General features: G+C 42.9%; 1 protein-coding gene across 1 annotated transcript in view; it reads left to right on the top strand.

Moving 5' to 3' along the window:
* The window catches only part of espn (espin), a gene marked incomplete at both ends in the record, with an annotated part of 215,492 nt that overhangs the window by 45,112 nt on the left and 142,530 nt on the right, over nt 1–27,850 (top strand). Inside the window, one exon of the mRNA XM_084333047.1 lies at nt 9,809–10,002. Within this exon, the coding sequence (XP_084189173.1) occupies nt 9,809–10,002 (194 nt within the window). The remainder of the gene's footprint in view (nt 1–9,808; nt 10,003–27,850) is intronic.

Below are 27,850 nucleotides of genomic sequence, written 5' to 3' on the forward strand. Positions count from 1 at the left end.
CCTCTGCCAGTGGGTCTTGGACTTCCTGACTGGCAGACCCCAGGTGGTGAGAGCAGGCAACTGCACCTCCTCATCCATCACCCTCAACATAGGGGCCCCCCAGGGCTGTGTTCTGAGTCCCCTCCTCTACTCCCTGTACACACACGACTGTGTGGCTCAGCGGAGTAGCAATACAATCGTCAAATTTGCTGACGACACAGTGGTGGTGGGCCTGATCTCTGCCAACGACGAGAGGGCCTACCTGGAAGAGGTCAAGGTCCTGGCGGGATGGTGCCAGGAAAACAGCCTCTCCCTGAACGTCAGCAAAACAAAGGAGATGATTGTGGACTTCAGGAGGTCGGGGGTCAAGGACTACAGCCCCCTCAGCATCGACGGGGCACCGGTTGAGAGAGTCAACAGCTTTAAGTACCTCGGAGCCTACATATCCGAGGACTTGACATGGACCACACACATTAACAGTGTTGTGAAGAAGGCACGACAACGCCTCTACTTCCTCAGGCGCCTAAGGAAGTTCCAAGTCAGCCAGAAGATCCTTAAGAACTTCTACTCATGTACAATAGAGAGCATCTTGACCGGCAACATCACCTCCTGGTTTGGGAATAGCACTGCACAAGACCAAAGCAGACTACAAAGAGTGACACGTTCAGCCGAACGCACAATTGGAGGGGGGCTCCCCACCCTCCAGAACATTTACTACAAGCGTTGCAAGGGCAAGGCTAAGAGAATCATTGGGGACTCCAGTCACCCGAACAACTGCCTCTTTGAACTGCTGCCGTCAGGCAAGCGATACAGGAGTCTCAAGGCGAGCACAGAAAGACTCAGAAGAAGCTTCTATCCCCAGGCCATCAGGCTGCTAAACGAACAATGAATGAACACTACACAACAACAACCACCAAACGCACATAGCACACACATCCACACGCACACACTCACTTTAAACAAACACACTGTAGCACCCACTCCACACACTTATAGCACACACCCACTTTAAACAAACACACTGTAGCACCCACTCCCCACACTTTATATTTATGGATGAAGGATTGCACTACAACTCGTACACCTTACTGTAAATTGTACCTAAAATTGTACCTCATCCCATTTCTGCTTTGCACTAGATAGTACTGTACATTAGTACACTGCATAGTATTGTGTATTGTATATTATATGGTAACTCAGAACATTGTACATAAGTCTATACCGAACACTGTGACCTCATTTTCTTCTTCTAAATTCATGCTATATTATGTTATTATGTTATTTGATACTATCTTGTCTAGCACAGTCTCTGGAGCGTAACAGTAAGAAGCATTTTGTATGAAAGTATTCTGTACTTCTGTATGACAACTATTAAAGAACTTGAACTTGAACTTGAACTCAAACAAGAGGTGGACGCAGGCAAATACTGCGGCATGGTCATGCTGGACCTACAAAAGGCCTTTGACACGGTCAATCACTCCATTCTGATTGACAAGCTAAAAGCAATTGGTTTTGGTAGTCTATCAGTGAGCTGGATGCAATCCTACCTTGAGGGGAGGGAACAGATGGTGGAGGTAAACGGTACCCTATCCCCCCCCCCTCACAGTGAGCTGTGGTGTTCCACAAGGAAGCATACTAGGACCGCTACTGTTCCTAATTTATGCAAATGACATGTCGTCAGCTTGTGACTGCAACTTGTTCCTGTTTGCGGACGACTCAGCCCTGCTGGTCTCTGACAAGAACAAGTTACAGGTTGAAAAAACCCTCAGCTCGGAACTAGGCAGAATCTGCATATGGCTCGCTGATAACAAACTATCATTACACATGGGCAAAACAGAGTCCATTCTCTTCGGTTCAAATAACAAACTCAGCAAGACCGACGGCTTCTCAGTTACAGTGGGTGACAATATTGTAACAAGGAAAGATGAAATTACCTACCTGGGTTCCATCCTAGAGGCTAATCTCTCCTGTGACAAAATGGCATCCAATGTAATAAAAAAAGTCAACCAACGAACTCGATTCTTGTACCGGATCTCCTCTCTGGTAAACAAGAATACCCTGAAGACTCTGGCAGGAGCACTCATTCAGGGGTACTACGACTATGCTTGCACCTCATGGTACCAAAGCACCTCAAAGGCGCTAAAAACAAAATTACAAACATCTCAAAACAAACTGGTCAGACTACTGCTTGACCTTACTCCTAGAACCCACCTCACCCCTGCCCACTTTGACAACCTAGGATGGCTTAGAGTAGACGACAGAGTACAGCAACTTGCAATGGGCCTGGTCTACAAGATACACTACACGACCAAGGTACCCATGTACATGTCAAAATACTTCCCAAAGGTCAGTGAATACCACGATCACAACACCAGAGGGAGCTCCACAAATCATGTTAAACCCAGATTCGGCTCAAATAAGGGACTAAACACGTTTCGCAATTATGCCACATCAATGTGGAACGCCCTACCCAAAGCTGTAAAGGAATGTGGATCACTACCCACTTTCAAAACCTCTCTCAAGGGACACCTACGGGAGACTGCAATTCAACACTGGCCCCTGTAAATATCCTAACCCAACCCCCTCCAATGTACAGTCATTTACCTAGTATGGTTTTGTCAATAGTCCAATGTACAATTTTGTTTGTTTGTACAGTGTCTCCCCCCCCCCCCCTCAATGTACAGTTTTGCTTGTTTATACAGTGTGCCCCCCCCCCCCCCCCCCCAGCCACCTCCAATGTAAATTACCCAGTATGGTTGTCAATATCCCAACGTACCCAACCCCCCCCACCCAACCTCCTCCAATGTACAGTTTCTACGTCAAATGTATATACTCCCTTTTCTTGACTCCTTCTGTATCACAGTCACAGTACTGTATTTGCAAATCTGGTATGTCATAAATGTATAGATGTAGCAGTACTGACTATCTGTATGTCATGTATGTCATATATGTCCTGATGAATTGAAAATGGGGGACCCTGATGTAAACAAGACGAAAGTCTTTCTCTGGTCTGCATCCCCTTAACAATTGTGTGTATTGAGCTGTACTGTATTGTACCCATTCTGCAATCTGTTAATAAAGTTTTCAATCAATCAATCAATCAACCCTAAGAAAGAGGAGTCCCAGGGCTTTCGATGGACGCCGACATTTCATAAAACTACACTACCCAGCTCACACCAGCCGCTGTCAAAGCTGCTGAAATATTCAATGCAAAAATATTTACGTTATTTTCGTGATTATATCTCACGGGTCGAACAAACCTGAACGTTATTGCCATAGAATACAACGTATATTGTTTCTTTACCCTTCTGTGAACAAAAAAAGGCATCGCAATCTGGTGAAAAATGGCGGAGCTATGGACATTATACAAAAGTAACTGTTACAGTATATTTCATTCACGGTCTTTGCGCCTGGTGGCACTAAATCCAGATTTAACTCTGCCATTGGAAATATCCATAGATGTATGACTTGGCCATAATAAGGTCATTTATAGGCCTGATATTCTATATTCTATATTCATATTTCAAATTGCATGTGTCCGGTTGGCAAAATTCAGTACTATATCTACAAAAAACCCTGTAAATCATCTGCCATTTATTCATTTGCTTCGATTATTAGTACACTTGATCTCAAGAAGGTGCTGAATGAGCTCAGTGGCAATATTTCACGTCTGGTTAATGTTTTTATTCACCGTCAAAGATTTAAAAAAAAAATCTCCTTTGGTTCATTACAATCTATTCAAGCATAGTAACAGACACAATATTTCTGACACTGGGAATACATTGCCTGAGGTCCATACAGGGCCGTAGCCAGGGTTTAGAAATTAGGGAGGTCCATTTATTTTTTTGGCCCAGACCGGCCCACTATAATCGGTCGGACACCACCCACCAGTACACCATCCTTACGGTCCCCTTAAATATGCGTACCTACTGTACTATTCCCCCCCCCCAACCCATTACAAAGCTGGGTAGTAAGTGCCATGGACAAGTGGACCAGTGTACTCACTCGCTCTTGGCTGAATCTTGTTTTGGGTGGTGATGTAAAAACACCTGCATCATAGCAGGCTCAGGATGGGCAACGTAGTCTATAGCCTGTTCATCCCTGTCTCTCTCCTCCACAACCTGGCTTGACTAGACATAAGGAGAGAGATGATTACAATTAACTGGTACATTCAGGTCCAGCATTGTTGGAATCCCCTGACAAAGATGTGCAAAAAGCTGTACAATTTAAACAATACCATACTGGTAATGAGAAAATAGTTGTTTATTCAATGAATGCATGGAGCAGTTCCATCTTATTTCATTTGATACTAACTACTCAGTTCATACAGATTTCAAGTATTCAAATATCAATGATGAATATTGCATAAGGTTTACACAGTTAATAGATCACCTTCTTGTTTTATATTCATATTATATGGCAATTAAATCAATGGTGTGTTTGTTTGGGGAGTTTGACCTATGTGCCTACCACGTGAAGGTGCATGATCAATGGACAGCACAAAAACAATTTGTGTAGGTGGAGACTAGAGCTACCACAGATAGTAATAAGTTATTAAGAGTAAGTAATCCATACCATATATATCCTAATAGTTACCTTATTACCATACTTGGCTGAAAACAAACTTTGCTGCCTGTTGTGAATGTGTTTTTCCCTGTAGGCTAATACATAAGTAGGCATACATTTTTGCAGTTGAGGAAAAATTTGTTAATGCTTGTTAATGAATGCTTTTAGGTGATATCCTCAGGAATACAAATTGGTCAAGATCATTTGTTTTTATGATGTGTTTTTAATTTCCAAATAAATCTAATCAAATAAAAAAGCAGTTTTTGCAGTTGAGCTACTGGTGTTGTATATTATACAGCCTTTTCATGCATCTTTATCAAGGGAACCCTTATCCTAATGATTTAAAAAATAATATTATGATGATACGATATGGACCTAGTAGTTGGGTCATCTGTGACACTTCGTTTCTCAATGGATTTTTTAAAAAGGCGGGGGAAATTTGTGAGAGACCAAAATCCAAAATGGCTGCCGTGGAAATTAACTTTTTAATGGTTTGACCTACAATGATGCACAATACATGGTACCAGCCCCCTCTCAGTCATGTACCAGCCCCTCTCAGTCATGTACCAGCCAGCCCCTCTCAGTCATGTACCAGCCCTCTCTCAGTCATGTATACCAGCCCCCTCTGTCATCTACCAGCCCCCTCTCAGTCATGTACCACAGCCCCATCTGAGTCATGTACCAGCCCCCTCTCAGTCATGTACCAGCCCCCTCTCAGTCATGTACCAGCCCCCTCTCAGTCATGTACCAGCCCCCTCTCAGTCATGTACCAGCCTCCTCTCAGTCATGTACCACAGCCCCATCTCAGTCATGTACCATAGCCCCATCTCAGTCATGTACCACAGCCCCCTCTCAGTCATGTATACCAGCCCCCCTCTCAGTCATGTATACCAGCCCCCTCTCAGTCATGTACCAGCCCTCTCTCAGTCATGTACCAGCCCCCTCTCAGTCATGTACCAGCCAGCCCCCTCTCAGTCATGTACCACAGCCCCCTCTCAGTCATATACCACAGCCCCCTCTCAGTCATGTACCACAGCCCCCTCTCAGTCATGTACCAGTCATGTACCAGCCCCCTCTCAGTCATGTACCACAGCCCCCTCTCAGTCATGTACCAGCCCCATCTCAGTCATGTACCAGCCCCCCTCTCAGTCATATACCTGCACGACTGGCGGGGGGGGTGCTTAGTAAGAGATGTGATTGGGCCAGCCCAGTGTCAGTCAGTACCAATGGGCCGATGTCTCAGCCTAGTAGTGGGCCGGTCGTTGACCAAAAAAATATATATATATAATTTTTTTATAAAAAAAATTATATAATTTTTTATTTTTATTTTTTTTAATAGTTACAAATAGTTACCGAGGTCCGGACGCGTGTTGCTTTTTAACAGCGCAGCAGTGCAAGAATGTGACAATTTGACCATGTGACCGCGGCAACGCGGGAGAGCGGCAGTGCGGAAATAGGCTGTCTCTAAGACAAACTCTAACCTTAACCAGCTCCTTAACAGCGCCTAAACTTAACCGTTCTAACCTTAACCAACTCCGAAACAATGCCTAACCTTAACCTTAACCTTAACCATGCCTAACCTTAACCATAGAAAGAATATTGCCATTCTCTAAGACAAACTCTAACCATAACCAGCTCCTTAACAGCGCCTAAACTTAACCGTTCTAACCTTAACCAACTCCGAAACAATGCCTAACCTTAACCTTAACCTTAACCATGCCTAACCTTAACCGGCGAAAGAATACACGTTAAAAAAAAAATCATGTTAAAAAAAAAAATTTTGATGGGATTCGAACTCGTCAACAACGGACCGCAGGATCGCAGGACCGCTGCTCTGCCAGGTGAGCTGAAGCGCCGAATGAAAATCATGGCCGATTAGGACGGTTACATAATTCCGCAAGCTCTGCCGCTCCGCTCGCTCTGCCGCTCTGCCGCTCCGCTCTGCGGTTGCCGCGCCTGCCGCGGGGCATGGCGCAGCCAATCAGGGAAAACGCGGAAGCAAAAGCAGCACTGCTGCGCTGTTATTAAACAATAGGCGGTCCGGACCTCGGTGACCTCATAGCTGGCTACGGCCATGGGTCCATACTTCTTCAACTTCAAACTCCAAATTACTTTATTTTCCTTTCGGAACTTCATTTGTGCAGTGATTAAAATACAAACATACAGTCACAATACATAGACACTCACCACTATAAAAAACACCAGCTTTGTTAAAACTACAGTAAAAAGACCACTATATAAAAAAACACCAACTACATTAAAAATACAGTACTTAAAGCATGATATATTAAAATCCATGTGGAGCAGTTCTATGTGTATATGAATAATAAATAATAGTAGTACAGGTGATATATGTCCATCAGGTGGAAGGGGGAGTCTATTTTAAGTAGTCCAAAGTCCTTGGGGAGGGGGGGGCAGTCCGGGCTGCATGAACACTTTCGGCAACCAACATGCTCTTCCGCGTTTCTCTGATTGGCCGAGCGCCTTCCGCGTTTCTCTGATTGGCCGAGCGCGGCTCCCCCTTAAGCTCCAGGAGAGAGGAGAGAGGCTGAAAACCCACAGTTCTTGCCCGACTGATGGGAGCCGAATCCCGGATCCGATTTTTCTGATGAATACCCCCAAAACATGGAGGTCCCGAACGCATGGAAGTATTGATTGCGCCGTAACGAATCATTAAAAAAATATACCGTTAACTGGAATATGTTGTGCCTTTACACATATGTTGATACCAACATATGACAGTTTTGTCAATGACTCAAATGACCAGATTTTTCAGTGAGGACCTCGTGTCCCATTCATTTCCCCTGCTGGTGTGCTGTAATAATATCCAGGGGTGCCGCCACAATCTGCTCTTTTCACATTATAATCCTGCATAATACATTTTACCACACAGTTTCTAGAAAACATTATTTAATTACATGTCAAAACAGGTTTATAAACTGGTTAAACATATAAATGGTTCATAATTTAATGAATGAAGACTACAACTAGCTCTATGAATGAAGACTACAACTAGCTCTATGAATGAAGACTACAACTAGCTCTATGAATGAAGACTACAACTAGCTCTATGAATGAAGACTACAACTAGCTCTATGAATGAAGACTACAACTAGCTCTATGAATGAAGACTACAACTAGCTCTATGAATGAAGACTACAACTAGCTCTATGAATGAAGACTACAACTAGCTCTATGAATGAAGACTACAACTAGCTCTATGAATGAAGACTACAACTAGCTCTATGAATGAAGACTACAACTAGCTCTATGAATGAAGACTACAACTAGCTCTATGAATGAAGACTACGACTAACTCTATGAATGAAGACTACAACTAGCTCTATGAATGAAGACTACAACTAGCTCTATGAATGAAGACTACGACTAACTATGAATGAAGACTACAACTAACTCTATGAATGAATGAATTAGTACCACTGAGTGATAGTGCTAATCAGATGCATACAGTGTTGTAGTATTGTTATGTACAGTGATACAGGTATAAGGACACGATGGTACTAGTAAGTCATACTGGCCAGCAGTGTAACTACGTAGTAAGATTAGGTAATGTACAGATATACATATAGTATCTACAGATATGTAAAAAGGAAGGGGGGGGGGGTAGCGTTCAGGGAAATAACAGCTGAGGGAAAGATGCTATTCCTGAATCTGCTTGACTTGGAGCAGAGGTTCCTGTAGTGCCAGAGGGGAGGAGCCGGGCAAACCGTCTGCGATGAGAGGTGTCCTTGACGATGCTGCGTGCCTTCCTCAGACACTGCTTGTGATGAATAGACTCAATTACAGGGAGTGATGTACCGGTGATGCGTTGGCCGATTTTCCACCACCCTCTGCAGTGCTTTTCCAGTCTGAGGCAGTGCAGTTCCTGTACCAGAGTCCAGACTGTGATGCAGCCAGTTAGTGGGGATTCTTTCCATGGGGCACCTGTAAAATTTCACCAGAATCTGAGGAGACAGGTGGGCTTTCCTCAGTCTCTTCAGGAAGAGACGCCGGTGAGCCTTCTTGACCAGGAATTTGACCCTGGAGAGACACCACCACTGTTGTGTCGCCTGTAAACTTGATAATGGTGTTGGTGCCATGTACAGGAGTGCAGTCGTGGGTGAAGTAGTGGGAGTAGAGAAGGGGGCTCCTCCACACACAGCCTTGCGGGACGCCGGTGTTCAGGGTGAGGGTGGAGGAGGTGAGATTGTCTATCCTAACAAACTGGAGTCTGTTAGTTAGGAAGTCTAGTATGAGTTTGGAGGGAATGATGGTGTTGAATGCTGAGCTGAAGTCGATGAACAGCATTCTTCTCACATGGGTGTTGCTCTCATCCAGGTGGGAGAGGGCAGAGTGTAGCACTGAGCAGATGGCATCCTCTGTGCTCTTGTTCTCATGGTAAGCAAATTGTTGTTTGTCCAGTGAGGGTGAAAGGCCAGATTTGAGTAGCCAAACGTTACACTATAAACACAAACTGGATAGTTGATCATTAATATTTCACTTGATTAGCCAACATATTCTATTAGGTCTGCTATAAGCCATTTCCTCCCCCTCCCCCTTGTGTGTGTGTGTGTGTGTGTGTGTGTGTGTGTGTGTGTGTGTGTGTGTGTGTGTGTGTGTGTGTGTGTGTGTGTGTGTGTGTGTGTGTGTGTGTGTGTGTGTGTGTGTGTGTGTGTGTGTGTGTGTGTGTGTGTGTGTGTGTGTGTGTGTGTGTGTGTGTGTGTGTGTGTGTGTGTGTGCGTGCGTGCATGTTGTATATTAGTGATTCTGCCTAAAGCCAGGAGTCCCAGGACTCGACAGTGCAAGCATTTCACTCACATTTGCTACTAAAATAGATGTGTGTGTGAACCAGAACAATTATTTAGGAGCACATGTGTGAGTAAAGATTATATCCTACAAGCTGACAGTTCAATGACCAATAACACTTCAATTCATCATAATATACAGACTACAGAATACTAATGGAAGAGCCCAGTAGAATCCTCATAGTTAACCCCCCGGGAATAAGTTGTTACCATTCCAGAGTCTTGCTCCTTAAGCATTTTCTTTTAATTATTATTATACGAAAAACAAATAATATGTTATATATGTAATATATATATTATATTATACTGTGATACTGTCCTAAAATGAGTGTGTGTGTGTGTGTGACATTTGTTCTGTTAGATACTGTTACATATTATTAGACACTATTAGACACTGTTAGACACTGTTTGACACTGGAAGTGATTTTTCCATTGTTCTTTCTTTCTCTCCATCACAGGACAGAGACAACTCCGGAGCTACCATTCTTCACCTCGCGTCTCGCTTCAGTCACCACGAGATCACCGATTGGCTGCTGAAGAGTGGGGAGGCAGACCCTGGGGGCCACACGGACACTGGGGCCCTTCCTGTTCATTACGCCTCTGCCAAGGGAGACATGCCCTCTCTGCGTCTGCTGTTGGGGCACAGTCCAAAGTAAGAGCACAATGACGCTGTTTACTGGAATGTTTAAAGGAACAATGTTTGTCTGTCTTCTTCAGAGTCAGACAAGAGGATGGATACCAATTTCCTCTGCATGCTAGCCTAGCTTAGCACAAATTAATGGAAGCGGATACGGATCAGCTAGCAACTTTACTAACAAACTAGTTGTCTAGCTGTTTCCCAGTGGTGGTGACTTGTTCAAAGGATTTAAGACGTCATAGCCGTGGTTATTATACCACGGTTATGAACCAGATTGCTTGATTTGAGCTACCTGTTTTATAATTTCAGATATACTGCACGGCTAGAGCCTCATATCTAATGTTCAAACTCTGGTGTTTGGAGAGGCAGTGTTTATTTAGTTTGACATAATTTATTTAAGTTTTTTTGCAAAGCTTAGCTTTATACTTTATAAACATCACTTTGAGGGCTAATGTATTACAGAAACAGAGGTTTGAACACACTGAAGTAAAAGTTGTGTATATGTATACTCACATTTCTGTTTAGTGGTTGCCAGATGCCTGTTTTTAAGTTCCAGCATAGAGGTAGGAGCTGGAAAACACTGCGGTTCCATAGCCTGAAGTCTTATGTAGTACATGTCCAAATATTATATAAAAAATTTAAAAAAAGTTCTGGTAATGTGTGTACCGGTAAAAATACAGCGTGATTATCCAAAATGGCCGTCCGCTGCCAGTCATTCAGACGCACAAGTCAAAACAATGGACTTCTTTGTCTTCTTGTGTCACCCTCCCCCATTCTCACCCGCCCGTGTGGGATCTCTTTTGGAGCGGATGCTCGTTGGCTACAACGGTGATCAATAATTTTTGCCATCAGCGTGATTGGTCAGTTCAGGACTGGTCATTACCGGACGTGGTCATTTGATTTTTATGTGTTTTTGGTTACTTTTGCTTACCAAAATAGTACACTATTAAGACAACAAGTACAACTGTACAAGGTTTTGTAAACATCTCCGTTTTCTGTAATTGTTTTAAGTGTACTTAGATTACACTTACAGTATATTAATGCCCATTTCCCAGTTGAATATTTTCATTATTGTGGTATTTTGTTTTATTTAGTTACACAGCTATACAGGCTGTGTGTGCAGCACCTCAGGCTCACTCACCCTGAAATATTTTGGCTCCTGTCTCTTTAAATGCAAATGAGCTGCTGCTTCCCACGCCTGAGCATGCTCACGTGGAGGAGGGGCCTGGCTCACAAGATTCAGGTCAAACTAGGTGTTGCAGATCATGATGAATTAACTGTTTAGGTGGAAAAAGAGGACATTTACAAGTGAAATGCCATCTTGAAAAATGGAGACACAGAAGTCAAGGATCACGATGCAATGTGTGTACATAGTGGCATAGACAGAGCAGTAATGGAAGAAAAGGCTGGACTACAAACAAGGCGTTTCAGGAAGAAAAGGCTGGGTTACAAACGAGGCATTTCAGGAAGTAAAGGCTGGGCTATAAACGAGGCATTTCAGGAAGTAAAGGCTGGGCTACAAACAAGGCGTTTCAGGAAGAAAGGGCTGGACTACAAATGAGGCGTTTCAGGAAGAAAGGGCTGGACTACAAATGAGGCGTTTCAGGAAGAAAGGGCTGGACTACAAACGAGGCGTTTCAGGAAGAAAGGGCTGGACTACAAACGAGGCGTTTCAGGAAGTAAAGGCTGGGCTACAAACAAGGCGTTTCAGGAAGAAAGGGCTGGACTACAAACGAGGCGGTTCAGGAAGAAAGGGCTGGACTACAAACGAGGCGTTTCAGGAAGAAAGGGCTGGACTACAAACGAGGCGTTTCAGGAAGTAAAGGCTGGGCTACAAACAAGGCGTTTCAGGAAGAAAGGGCTGGACTACAAACGAGGCGGTTCAGGAAGAAAGGGCTGGACTACAATGAGGAGTTTCAGGAAGAAAAGGTTGGACTACAATGAGGTGTTTCAGGAAGAAAAGGTTGGACTACAAACGAGATATTTCAGGAAGAAAGGGCTGGACTACAAACGGGGGGTTTCAGGCAGTTCAGAGCAGTGTTTTATGTTTGAGAAAATAACTCCCTTTGGTGTGGACTTTGTATTTTGTAACTCTGCAACTCACACTAAACATGTGCTTTGAATTGGTGCATGAAAACACTTTGTAAGTATACTCTCAGAAAAGTACATGGGTAGAAATTTACTTTGAACACACTTAACGGCGGAGGCAACCATGCAAGGTGCCAACCTGCACATCAGGAGCAATTAGGGGTTAAGTGTCTTGCTCAGTGGTGCAGTCGTAATATGGGAACTGCCCAAACGCCACATGCACGCGCATACATGTTCCCTCGGTTGCGCACAGAACAGATGATTATTATGCATAAATGTTTTAAATGTAATTGTAGTTACAATTTCTTTGAATTGAATTGAATTGAATTAACTTAAACTAGAAAAGTAAATACAAACTAAATTAACAATGTAACTTAGAGTTAGTTTACAGAAGGACAGTTTCCTTCAGAGACTGAAGCACAACTTAATGTCTCATCCTTCCAGTCGGGACCACAGATCAAGCAACCCCCCACCAATTGGTACAGGGCTTGTATTTTGGTTTGGCTCTTCTCGTTGTTATGCTATCGGTATTGTTGTGAAGGGCCAGATTAAACTGAATATATATATGTATCGTTTGATATACCTTGTATATTATTTGTATATATACACGGAATATCCCTTTACCTGCGTACAGACCAGAGTAATATTCGCTCTCCTATTGGACAGCGGCCCCAGGCGCCAACGACCAAGCCCCCAACGGCAAGTTCAAAGGCAACTCCGGGCATGTCAGTACATGCCCAGAGTCTGCGTAGTAATACGAGACAAGAACTGAGGTTGGGACTAGATATTCACCTTACGTATAAATACGGCGCAGGTGTAAACAGCAGTAGTTCAAGTTCAATGTCCAAGCCTTCACCACGAGTCAATGTGCAGTGAAGTGAGCAACCTTGCATCTAAATAGAGCATTGAGAACCGCGTGCGAATAGAATGTTAAAGTGTCAGAGTTTAACACAGTAACGTTGAGTTCGACTTAATCTAATGTGAAGTAATAGTCGATCATTTATTGTGTATCGTGCGGCTACAGTTCTTCCGTGACCAGCATTACCATCGGTTCGTCGTGTCTTTAGCTAGTGCACTTATCCAGGCTGTGCGGCCTAAATCCGTGCCCACACCCGAGGAGTCCTAGGCGAGAACCGTTGGATATGTACACAGGAGAATCTACACCGGCGAATGCAGAACCATTTCTGGTTGGATTATATTGCTTTGGGACCGTGACCACCGGAGAAGAGCACCGTTGATTCCACTGTCGTTTGGGATTTAACCTCGTGAGGATCACCACTCGGGCCCGCCTCGTGGAAGGGGCTGGCTAGCTGTCGTCAATGCTATCGAGCATATTGGATTACAACTATTGCTTTTGTCTGCTGATCAAGGGAGTACATGCACCGGCTCCTGTATCTGGAGCCTCTTTATTCCTCGTTGACTCAGACTGTGTACCCGAACATTCCTCTACCCCTCCCGGCCTTACACCCCGGAGGGAACCCAGTGTCTCCTGTTGGTACCGGTGTGGCCCATGTAATTGCTATACCACAGGTGGCGTCAGCTTAGACCCATCATAGTATTCCTACTATTCTCATTGACTTATGCTCTTGACTGACTTTACGTATGTTCTTCGCCATACAAGCGCGAGCCTAATTCTCAATCTGTAACCTAACGTTGCTTAATAATAATAAATAACTCTCCAATATAATTTATGTGTCAATGCCGTATTCTTGTGTGGGTGTTCACCATATATATTCATGTACTGTATGGCCAGTAATTAAAGTACATAACTAGTAGTGGTTTAATATATCACAATCTTTAATACAGTCAGGGTTTTGTAACCCCTCAGTTACAGGTATCCTATTATTATGCAAAGTCTAGGTGATAAGTGCTGGCCGGCGCGACGAGTCCAGTGACAACCAGGAACCTCCAGATTACCAGACGATTGCTCTACCTCCCGAGCCACTGTCACCCCTGCAGGTGTTGCGTCTCTTCAGTTCCACTCTAGCTTCATTATCTTGCCACTTAAAGGGATAGTTCAGATGTTTGGACATTAAGTGGTATGAAATTATTGTCAGTAGTGTAGTGGACACAAAGCTATTAGCTCACTTACCGAGTCATGTGGTCAGAGTTCTGGCCGGGTTCTGAGCAAACAGGGTCACAAAACCATTTTTTTTTAAATCCACATCACAATCCATTGCAGGCACCTATTTCCAAAACAGAACCACGGTCCTCCTGCATTTTGAAACAGGTGGTAGGCCTCGTTACCTGTGAACAGGCTCCAGTTCATAGTAATTCAAGAAACAAAATAGTGAGGAGGTCAGGTGGCGTAGCGGAGATTGCGTTCGTCACCAACACCGGAGACGCTGGATTCGCCTGTTCGAATCCAGCTCACAGCTCCGGCGTTGTCACCAGCTTGGCTGGCCGTTCACACTAATACAATTGGCAGTATTAGAGGGTTGGAAAGCTGGCGGGGTGGGTCCGGGTCGTTGTAAACAGCGACTCCTACAGTTCGGTCGGGGTGCCTGCTCAGCGCGGATAGGATCTAAGGGGGGTAGTGTGATCCTTCCACACGTTACACCCTCTCAGTGAGAGTCCGCGCTGCCAGGTGAAAAGAAGCGGTTGATTGGCTAGACGTGTGTCGGAGGAAGCATGTGATAGCCTCCACTCTCCCAGACCGACTGTGGGGGGTAAGTGCGCAGCGACCAGGAAGGGGATTGGGAATTGGCATAACGACTAACATTGGGATGGGAGAAAATCGGAGGAAAAAGGAGGGGGAAAAAGATCAAAAAAATTTAAGAAAAATAAAAAAAATAAATTATCTGAAATGTTTCAAGTTCAAGTTTCAAGTTTCTTTAATAGTTGTCATACAGAAGTACAGAATACTTTTATACAAAATGCTTCTTACTGTTGCGCTCCAGAGACTGTGCAGGACAAGATAAGTATGAAATAAAATAACATAGTAAAATTAGAAGTAAAAAAACGAGGTCACAGTGTTCAGTTTAGACATATGTACAATGTTCGATGCAGAATAGACGTAGTTACCATACAATATACAATACTGTGCAGTGTACTAATATACAATACTATATAGTGCAAGGCAGAAATGGAGAAATGGGACGAGGTGCAATTTAGGTACAATTCACAGTAGGTGTACGAGTTGTAGTGCAAATCCTTTATCAATAAATATAAAGTGTAAGTGTGTTTGTGTGATCTAAAGTGTGGAGAGTGGGTGCTGCAGTGTGTTGTTTGAGTGAGTGAGTGAGTGTGTGCGTGTGGGTGTGTGTGCTGTGTGCATTTGATGGTTGTTGCATAGTGATTATTGTTCGTTTAGCAGCCTGATGGCCTGGGGATAGAAGCTTCTTCTGAGTCTTTCTGTGCTCGCCTTAAGACTCCGGTATCGCTTGCCTGACCGCAGCAGTTCAAAGAGGCAGTTGTTCGGGTGGCTCGAGTCCTTAATAATTCTCTTAGCCTTCCCCTTGCACCGCTTGTTGTAAATGTTCTGGAGGGTGGGAAGCCCCCCTCCAATTGTGCGTTCGGCTGAACGTGTCACTCTTTGTAGTCTGCTACGGTCTTGTGCAGTGCTATTCCCAAACCAGGAGGTGATGTTGCCGGTCAGGATGCTCTCTATTGTACATGAGTAGAAGTTCCTAAGGATCTTCTGACTGACTTGGAACTTCCTTAGGCGCCTGAGGAAGTAGAGGCGTTGTCGTGCCTTCTTCACAACACTGTCAATATGTGTGGTCCATGTCAAGTCCTCGGATATGTGGGTTCCGAGGTACTTGAAACTGTTCACTCTCTCAACCGGTGCCCCGTCGATGCTGAGGGGGCTGTAGTCCTTGACCCCCGACCTCCTGAAGTCCACAATCATCTCTTTTGTTTTGCTGACGTTCAGGGAGAGGCAGTTCTCCTGACACCACTGTGACAGGTTCTCTACCTCTTCCAGGTAGGCCCTTTCGTCGTTGGCAGAGATCAGGCCCACCACTACTGTGTCATCAGCAAATTTGATGATGGTGTTGTTGTTCCGCTGTGCTACGCAGTCATGTGTGTACAGGGAGTAGAGGAGGGGGCTCAGAACACAGCCCTGGGGGGCCCCTATGTTGAGCGTGATGGATGAGGAGGTGCAGTTGCCGGCTCTTACCACCTGGGGTCTGCCCGTCAGGAAGTCCAAGACCCACTGGCAGAGGTCATAGTTCAAGCCCAGGTCCCTGAGCTTGGCTATGAGTTTGGAGGGGACTAATATGTTCTCGCCTCTGGTGGGACAGGTCACATGCTGATAGAAATTCGGCAACACCTTTTTAAGACGCGCGCTGTTGAAATCACCCAAAACCAAAATGGCAGCGTCAACATTAGCTGGAGAACCATGGTTTTGTATTGGAAATGGGTAACCCTTTTTCCCGCATGTTGTGTGGTGTTGGATTAAAAAAATTAAAAATAAAGCTTTGCATCTACTACACTACTGGCAAGTATTTCATACTTTTGAAGGCCAATGAATGAATGAAATACATTTTATTTTCAGTTTTCTTCTTTGCTTTAGAGATTTACGAGATTACAACAACGCTGTAGCTTCTGTTTCCACAGAGGGTTTAGGTGGATTTTCAGTGTACAGTAGTGAGGCCCAGGGGGACCTTGTTGGGCATTGTGTTTTGATGGCTGTTGAGCAATGGAGGCAGTTCAAATCTCATGAAATTCCTTCTTAGCTGCTTTAATTATCCTAGAATGTTGCACGTAATCCTATACTTAGTTTGCACTATTTGTAATTCAATTGAAGTGGTTCTAGCCAGGTTGACCGTCTTAGACCATAGGAAAAACATGTATGGATTCTGAAATGGGGTGTAGTTCCCCTTTTAAAGGTGCTATAGATAACATTCAGCCACTAGATGTCCCACTAGAGCACCAGCATGTCGGACCTAAACAATGGTGTGCTTACATTATTGTAATTATCGTACACTGCACCATCGAACTAAATTCAGATTCAACTCAGAAGTTTATACTAGTTGTCAGAAACATATTTCAGGGAAAGTTGACTTTTTTTTAAACTGGAGCAGAGAAATGGGGACCTCTCAACTAGCAGCATGTTTATCCAATCAGGTGCATTCCACGTGGGGAAATGGGAAGTAGGGAGGGGATACATGCATGCAACATGCACATATCATGTAAATAACATTCATTTTGGAACTGCCAAGTGATTCACAAGACATTTCTATAATATCCCACTACAGAAATACTGTAGTGATTCAAAATACATTTCTATAACATTCCACTACAGTAATACTATAGTGATTCACCAGACATTTCTATGATATTACACTACAGAAATACAATTGTGATTCACCAGACATTTCTATGATATTCCACTATATAAATACTATAATGATTCACCGGACATTCAATTAGCTATGGGTGTTGTTTGCAGGGGCTGTCTGTTAATAGTAGAAGCCATGTAGCAAGTACTCATGGTTGGAGACATTTCTAATAGCTAATTAGCTATATCCCATATCTCAGGTTGTCGTCGACAATCACCAAGTTGGAGCTAATAATGAGTTGCTTCATGTATAGTACCTTGTGTGTAAACAGTCTAAATTAAAGCTTTTCTCCAGATTCCATGAAGGTTACTGTGCTAAAAGCAGCCCTCTGCTCTAGTATTGAACCCAGCTTTAGGGGCTGTATCACACCCTACCTGGCTGCCACACACACAAGAGGAAAACACTGGGCAAACTGGGCAGCACATTAAGTAAGCAGTGTTCCTGGCTCCAAAAAGCACAGCTAACGATTGATCAAAGCTAATTCATCCTCCTAACACAATCAGCAATGATTCTGAACAGATTGTTAATTTGACGATTTCAAACCTGGCCAAAAGGCAAAAATATGTAATTTTACCTACACTTTTTTTTATCCACTTTTTCTCCCATTTTCTATATTTTCTCCCATCCCAATTTCGTATCATCCAATTCAACCCTCCCCTGTCACGAATGCTGTTTCTTGCCTCCCACAAGCCGGCTGCAATGTGGACTAAGTCATACATAGCACAAGTCCCCTCCGGTACTTGAGGTAACAGCAGTCGCATCTTTTCACCTGCGCAGCTCGATCTCTCAGTGGCGAGGAGTAACGCGTGGGAGGCTCACGCTGCCCCCGACACTTCCTGATTCTACTGCGCAGGCGCACCAACCGACCTGTAGGAGTCGCTGTCCACAACGCCCGATCCCCACCCATCAGTTTCCCACCCCCTAATACGGCCAATGTGTATTAGTATGAACGACCAGCTAAACTGAAAGCAATATGGAGCGCTGGGCTCGAACAGGCGAGCCCAGCGTCTCTGCATTCGTGGCGAGCGCCTTGCCCACTACGCCACGTAGCCGCCCTTAATTTTACCTACACCTAAATAGAATTTCAGACTGCCGGATCTATACCAAAACAAGGCAAAACCAATTTTCCATAGGATATCCCCTTTTACAGTAAACATGAGTACAACCGAGCTCTCAGATCCCACTGAGATGAAGGACATGGTTTTGCTATAAAGTATACTATATGGGTTAGTCACAGGGAGATGAAGGACATGGTTTTGCTATAGATCATACTATATGGGTTAGTCACAGGGATGGCACATGACAGTTGTGCTCAGATAAGTGATATTGACAAGCCATAAAATCAGGGCAATAAATTTAAATGAGAAGTGACTCGTTTATGACTATAGCTTATGACATGGCCTTCAGGGCTAAACACGGGTGTTAGCTTTGGTGTTTGAGTGAAGTGCTTTGGCGTGGCTGACCTGCAGCCGGTGGATGTATGAGCTAGTCGGAACACTGCCCCCGTGCCCCGGTACTCCCCTGTTGTCCGGGGTGCGCACCAGACAGGTACACACATCCTGAAAATTTAATGGTCCTCAGGGACATGGTAGCTCCCTGATAGCTGGCCTCCATTCAGCCCCACCACGGTATTCTCCTTGGTGTTTACTGGCGTCTCCATAGCGACCCACGGTAGAGCATGGCGATAAGATAATGAGGGAAACGAATCCATTTGAATAGAGGCGCTGCTCGCCGGTCGCTATAGCCGTGCGCATTGTTTACAACAGGACTTTGCATTGGGAGATAGCATTCTTGTGTCAGGGTTTATTACATGGCACAGATGTTCTTCAGAGGTAATTGGATGATTTTCTGATTGTTGCATTGATGGGATCACAAGGAAAGCATGGTCTCCTGTCCACCAGCATGATTGAGTATTGGGCTTAATGGCAGCAAGAATATATAATTATAGGACTCTGTTGACTAAAACACATTTGTAATATTGTGTTTCCCGCAATGCAATGCTGAAAAAAACAAAACATGAAATAAACCCATGAAAGTCACCACGTCTGACTAAAATACCATGCTAACATCTGACTAAAATACCATGCTAACATCTGACTAAAATACCATGCCAACATCTGACTAAAATACCATGCTAACATCTGACTAAAATACCATGCTAACATCTGACTAAAATACCATGCTAACATCTGACTAAAATACCATGCTGCTAACATCTGACTAAAATACCATGCTAACATCTGACTAAAATACCATGCCAACATCTGACTAAAATACCATGCTGCTAACATCTGACTAAAATACCATGCTGCTAACATCTGACTAAAATACCATGCTAACATCTGACTAAAATACCATGCCAACATCTGACTAAAATACCATGCTAACATCTGACTAAAATACCATGCCAACATCTGACTAAAATACCATGCCAACATCTGACTAAAATACCATGCTAACATCTGACTAAAATACCATGCTAACATCTGACTAAAATACCATGCTAACATCTGACTAAAATACCATGCTAACATCTGACTAAAATACCATGCCAACATCTGACTAAAATACCATGCTAACATCTGACTAAAATACCATGCTAACATCTGACTAAAATACCATGCCAACATCTGACTAAAATACCATGCCAACATCTGACTAAAATACCATGCCAACATCTGACTAAAATACCATGCCAACATCTGACTAAAATACCATGCCAACATCTGACTAAAATACCATGCCAACATCTGACTAAAATACCATGCCAACATCTGACTAAAATACCATGCCAACATCTGACTAAAATACCATGCCAACATCTGACTAAAATACCATGCTAACATCTGACTAAAATACCATGCCAACATCTGACTAAAATACCATGCTAACATCTGACTAAAATACCATGCCAACATCTGACTAAAATACCATGCCAACATCTGACTAAAATACCATGCAAACATCTGACTAAAATACCATGCCAACATCTGACTAAAATACCATGCTAACATCTGACTAAAATACCATGCAAACATCTGACTAAAATACCATGCCAACATCTGACTAAAATACCATGCTAACATCTGACTAAAATACCATGCTAACATCTGACTAAAATACCATGCTAACATCTGACTAAAATACCATGCTAACATCTGACTAAAATACCATCCTAACATCGGACTAAAATACCATGCTAACATCTGACTAAAATACCATGCTAACATCTGACTAAAATACCATGCTGCTAACATCTGACTAAAATACCATGCTAACATCTGACTAAAATACCATGCTAACATCTGACTAAAATACCATGCTAACATCTGACTAAAATACCATGCTAACATCTGACTAAAATACCATGCCAACATCTGACTGAAATACCATGCCAACATCTGACTAAAATACCATGCTGCTAACATCTGACTAAAATACCATGCTAACATCTGACTAAAATACCATGCCAACATCTGACTAAAATACCATGCTGCTAACATCTGACTAAAATACCATGCTGCTAACATCTGACTAAAATACCATGCTAACATCTGACTAAAATACCATGCCAACATCTGACTAAAATACCATGCTAACATCTGACTAAAATACCATGCCAACATCTGACTAAAATACCATGCCAACATCTGACTAAAATACCATGCTAACATCTGACTAAAATACCATGCTAACATCTGACTAAAATACCATGCTAACATCTGACTAAAATACCATGCTAACATCTGACTAAAATACCATGCCAACATCTGACTGAAATACCATGCCAACATCTGACTAAAATACCATGCTGCTAACATCTGACTAAAATACCATGCTAACATCTGACTAAAATACCATGCTAACATCTGACTAAAATACCATGCCAACATCTGACTAAAATACCATGCCAACATCTGACTAAAATACCATGCCAACATCTGACTAAAATACCATGCTAACATCTGACTAAAATACCATGCCAACATCTGACTAAAATACCATGCTAACATCTGACTAAAATACCATGCTAACATCTGACTAAAATACCATGCCAACATCTGACTAAAATACCATGCTAACATCTGACTAAAATACCATGCCAACATCTGACTAAAATACCATGCCAACATCTGACTAAAATACCATGCTAACATCTGACTAAAATACCATGCCAACATCTGACTAAAATACCATGCCAACATCTGACTAAAATACCATGCTAACATCTGACTAAAATACCATGCCAACATCTGACTAAAATACCATGCCAACATCTGACTAAAATACCATGCTAACATCTGACTAAAATACCATGCTAACATCTGACTAAAATACCATGCCAACATCTGACTAAAATACCATGCTAACATCTGACTAAAATACCATGCTAACATCTGACTAAAATACCATGCCAACATCTGACTAAAATACCATGCCAACATCTGACTAAAATACCATGCTAACATCTGACTAAAATACCATGCCAACATCTGACTAAAATACCATGCTAACATCTGACTAAAATACCATGCCAACATCTGACTAAAATACCATGCTAACATCTGACTAAAATACCATGCCAACATCTGACTAAAATACCATGCTAACATCTGACTAAAATACCATGCCAACATCTGACTAAAATACCATGCTAACATCTGACTAAAATACCATGCTAACATCTGACTAAAATACCATGCCAACATCTGACTAAAATACCATGCCAACATCTGACTAAAATACCATGCCAACATCTGACTAAAATACCATGCTAACATCTGACTAAAATACCATGCCAACATCTGACTAAAATACCATGCTAACATCTGACTAAAATACCATGCTAACATCTGACTAAAATACCATGCCAACATCTGACTAAAATACCATGCTAACATCTGACTAAAATACCATGCCAACATCTGACTAAAATACCATGCTAACATCTGACTAAAATACCATGCTAACATCTGACTAAAATACCATGCCAACATCTGACTAAAATACCATGCCAACATCTGACTAAAATACCATGCTAACATCTGACTAAAATACCATGCCAACATCTGACTAAAATACCATGCTAACATCTGACTAAAATACCATGCCAACATCTGACTAAAATACCATGCCAACATCTGACTAAAATACCATGCTAACATCTGACTAAAATACCATGCTAACATCTGACTAAAATACCATGCCAACATCTGACTAAAATACCATGCTAACATCTGACTAAAATACCATGCTAACATCTGACTAAAATACCATGCCAACATCTGACTAAAATACCATGCTAACATCTGACTAAAATACCATGCTAACATCTGACTAAAATACCATGCTAACATCTGACTAAAATACCATGCTAACATCTGACTAAAATACCATGCTAACATCTGACTAAAATACCATGCCAACATCTGACTAAAATACCATGCCAACATCTGACTAAAATACCATGCAAACATCTGACTAAAATACCATGCTGCTAACATCTGACTAAAATACCATGCTGCCAACATCTGACTAAAATACCATGCTGCCAACATCTGACTAAAATACCATGCCAACATCTGACTAAAATACCATGCTAACATCTGACTAAAATACCATGCTAACATCTGACTAAAATACCATGCCAACATCTGACTAAAATACCATGCTAACATCTGACTAAAATACCATGCTAACATCTGACTAAAATACCATGCTGCTAACATCTGACTAAAATACCATGCCAACATCTGACTAAAATACCATGCTGCCAACATCTGACTAAAATACCATGCTGCTAACATCTGACTAAAATACCATGCTAACATCTGACTAAAATACCATGCTAACATCTGACTAAAATACCATGCTAACATCTGACTAAAATACCATGCCAACATCTGACTAACATGAATGGCTCTTCTTGTGAGAGGCCTGCAGGCATCTATACCACCATGGCTCTGTACAGCCAGGAGCACAGAGGAGCACACCACCATACAGACTCCAGAGATCACTCTGCTCCTCATCTATCGCTGTTCTTTTGTGGTGAAACCAGAACAGCACAGATGCGTATTCCCTTCCAGATACTGTTTGTCAGATTGATGGTTCGGGGTCTGAATTGATGATTTGTTTCTCCTTTCATCCCAGTGAACCAAGAACCAACAGGCTAATGCGTCTGTTCCTCCACCGATAGCCTCGGCCACACAAAAGACTGAATGAGCGAGATGCCAGGAGACAAACAGATTATGTAACCAGTTTAAGCACAGATTAAGAGCTTTGGCGGAACTGCAGCGTGAGGCAGAGATGGGAAGTCTGTTGAAGGTCGTAAAAAAATCTCCACATACTGTATTCTAGAACAGTGGTTCTCAACGTGGGGTTGTTGGGGGACCCCCAGGGGTCCTTGAAGAGGTACCAGGGGAATAGTTTACGACTCTTCACTATGTTCATTATTGTGTAATTACCCCTGAATTTGGTATTAAACCGGCACTACCCTTTTCATGGAAGAATACGGCTGCTTTAGTCTAGACTTAAGTCATTGAAGGGGTGGTTGTGACTTTTAGACCCCTAGAACTATTTCTTACATCCCAATGATGTTGGTGCTGATGATGCTGGATAAAGCTTACTTAGACTTACTCCACACAGTTTACACTTACTCCAGACAGTGCACACAAATAAGATTTCAGTGAGCCTCAGATTGCACAGCGAGAATCTCAACCCTATTTACTTTGCATTCGTTTGTGGCTAACTATCAGAGCTAGTATGAGGAACAGCACGTTTTGCAGATTGTTCTGAGAAAGGACTTTACCGATCAACGTCATGATTAGTAAGTAAGGGCTAGGGTTTAAACATCTGAACTATCCCTTTAAGTCATGGGGTTGGGCTAAAGAAGAGAACCATCATGAAACCCAGTCGACGGGCCCATACAAACCCTTCTGGTCACACATGACCATGTAACCCAGTGGAATAGGCTCGTTTGACTTACTCTGGAGACCCGACTGCACGACTTATTACAGTTGTAGTAGAATTGAAGCAGTCGGAGGCAAATTACTTTCAGAGGAATACAGTTTTATTAAGATAACAAAACAAAACAAAACCAGAGTTAATTTGCAGAGAAACTGAATAACGTGAATCACACATCACTTTATACACACTGATGCCCCTTGGCTGGTATCATTGGCTGGTATCATCGGCTGGTGTCATCGGCTGATGTCATCGGCTGATGTCATCGGCTGATGTCATTGGCTGGTATCATTGGCTGGTGTCATCGGCTGGTATCATTGGCTGATATCATTGGCTGGTGTCATTGGCTGGTGTCATTGGCTGTGTTTACTTGTGGTGGACTATGTCCTCATGGTTTTATTTTATTTCCAGCAGGGCATTTGACATCTCTGTGTGCATTCCCCTGACAAACAGTCACAATTAGGATGAATCAATATACAGATGTCATGAAATACAAGTGTAATTTGAATATATGTATATAATATATGTAAGACCAGTCCATTATAGATTTGTCCAGTTTTAGCAAATTGCCTATTAGCTCTGAAAAGCCTCATGTCGCATCACAAGGAAATGAAGACTCTTCCATCCTGGGTTTCTTCTGCCTTTCAACACATGTATTCTTCACCATTATTCCAATATAGGCTTCACTTCATGAACTGTCAGGAAATTATGTTATGAATAGTTGAATGACATTCACAGTAAAATGCTGCCTTTATAAACACCCGTGTCTATACCAAAATACATGTATCAAAACCTTGGTCTTGGTAGGCTACACACTGTATATTATTTATTTAAATACTTTAAAAAAAAAAGTTTTAAGAAAGATGAAGAGACATTGATTCACATACATTTGTAGTTAGGTGTTATAGTCATTCTTCTTTATCAAAACCAACATTAACCATTAATGTTTTAATTGCTGATTGTCCTGTTAAATACTTTTTTATTTAACCTTTAACCAGGAAGTCCCATTGATATACGAGATCTCTTTTACAAGGGAGACCTGGCCAAGTTGACAGCAATAAAATGTGCGATACATCACACAGCAATAAAATGTGCGAAACATCACACAAGAACACAATAAAAGTTCATGTATACAATATACAATACATTACATAAAACACAAAAACATAAAACACAAAAACAGAATAGCTTACATGATAGTAAACGTGTATGACTGAGGGTAATACAGTAATTTTGCAGTGGGGACCCGACTACAGAAAGCACTGCGACATTCTTCTTGTAAGAAGTTATGTAACAGAGATTTAAATTTGCCAAGAGAGACCAGAGTATCTAAGTGGATATGGTCTTGTAGCCCATTCCATGCCCAACGTGCGAAGTGAGAAAAATGTCTTTCCTAGTGCAGTGAGTATTCTGGGAGTTTTTAAAAGTAGCCATCTTGTGGACCTAGTATGGTAGCTGCTAGAGACAAAGCAAATGAGACTAGAAAGATATACAGTAGGGGAAGCTTCCCTAGGACGGCCTTATATATAAACATTTAAAACATACATGTGTGATTTCCCGCGTACTTACAGACTACAGAGAGGTCCATCCCACCATTTGATATAGCACACAATGGTGCGTATTGTAAGTCCTTCCTTTGGCACTAGTGATGAAGTGTGGTACCAGAGAAGCATGGTACACACTGTCTAGCTTTTTTTAGCAGTGAAGAGACAGCATGCATATATATTATGTCACCATAGTCAATTACAGACAGGAATGTGGCTTGAACAAGTTTCTTTCTGGCCTCAAAAGAAAAGCATTGTTTGTTGAACATGACAGCTGTCGTTGCTGGTGTAGTCAACTCTGAGCTGTCTGTTGTCGCTGGTGTAGTCAACTCTGAGCTGTCTGTTGTCGCTGGTGTAGTCAACTCTGAGCTGTCTGTTGTCGCTGGTGTAGTCAACTCTGAGCTGTCTGTTGTTTGTGTAACTCTGAGCTGTCTGTTGTTGTTGGTGTAACTCTGAGCTGTCTGTCATTGTTGGTGTAACTCTGAGCTGTCTGTCATTGTTGGTGTAACTCTGAGCTGTCTGTCATTGTTGGTGTAACTCTGAGCTGTGTCGTTGTTGGTGTAACTCTGAGCTGTGTCGTTGTTGTTGGTGTAACTCTGAGCTGTGTCGTTGTTGGTGTAACTCTGAGCTGTGTCGTTGTTGTTGGTGTAACTCTGAGCTGTGTCGTTGTTGGTGTAACTCTGAGCTGTGTCGTTGTTGGTGTAACTCTGAGCTGTGTCGTTGTTGGTGTAACTCTGAGCTGTGTCGTTGTTGGTGTAACTCTGCGCTGTGTCGTTGTTGGTGTAACTCTGAGCTGTCTGTCATTGTTGGTGTAACTCTGAGCTGTGTCGTTGTTGGTGTAACTCTGAGCTGTCTGTTGTTGTTGGTGTAACTCTGAGCTGTCTGTCATTGTTGGTGTAACTCTGAGCCGTCTGTTGTTGTTGGTGTAACTCTGAGCTGTCTGTTGTTGGTGTAGTCAACTCTGAGCTGTGTCGTTGTTGGTGTAACTCTGAGCTGTCTGTTGTTGGTGTAGTCAACTCTGAGCTGTGTCGTTGCTGGTGTAGTCAACTCTGAACTGTGTCGTTACTGGTGTAGTCAACTCTGAGCTGTGTCGTTGCTGGTGTAGTCAACTCTGAGCTGTGTCGTTGCTGGTGTAGTCAACTCTGAACTGTGTCGTTGCTGGTGTAGTCAACTCTGAACTGTGTCGTTGCTGGTGTAGTCAACTCTGAACTGTGTCGTTGCTGGTGTAGTCAACTCTGAACTGTGTCGTTGCTGGTGTAGTCAACTCTGAGCTGCGTCGTTGCTGGTGTAGTCGACTCTGAACTGTGTCGTTGCTGGTGTAGTCAACTCTGAACTGTGTCGTTGCTGGTGTAGTCAACTCTGAACTGTGTCGTTGCTGGTGTAGTCAACTCTGAACTGTGTCGTTGCTGGTGTAGTCAACTCTGAGCTGTGTCGTTGCTGGTGTAGTCGACTCTGAACTGTGTCGTTGCTGGTGTAGTCAACTCTGAACTGTGTTGTTGCTGGTGTAGTCAACTCTGAACTGTGTCGTTGCTGGTGTAGTCAACTCTGAACTGTGTCGTTGCTGGTGTAGTCAACTCTGAACTGTGTTGTTGCTGGTGTAGTCAACTCTGAACTGTGTCGTTGCTGGTGTAGTCAACTCTGAACTGTGTCGTTGCTGGTGTAGTCAACTCTGAACTGTGTCGTTGCTGGTGTAGTCAACTCTGAACTGTGTCGTTGCTGGTGTAGTCAACTCTGAACTGTGTCGTTGCTGGTGTAGTCAACTCTGAACTGTGTCGTTGCTGGTGTAGTCAACTCAGACAGTCGTTGCTGGTGTAGTCAACTCTGAACTGTCCGTCACACAGCCTGGCTACCTGCACATTGAAGAAGGCCTGTGTGCTGAAATGTTTGTGCTGTGCATATTTTCATCTGCAATGAAACGTTTTTAAATGAAAAGTGAAACAAAACAAGTCTGAAGCTTGACCTTCAACTCTGCTCCATTACTGT

The sequence above is a fragment of the Notolepis coatsorum genome, assembly GCF_963971535.1.
Source record: "Notolepis coatsorum genome assembly, chromosome: 17".
NCBI classification, from domain to species: domain Eukaryota; kingdom Metazoa; phylum Chordata; class Actinopteri; order Aulopiformes; family Paralepididae; genus Notolepis; species Notolepis coatsorum.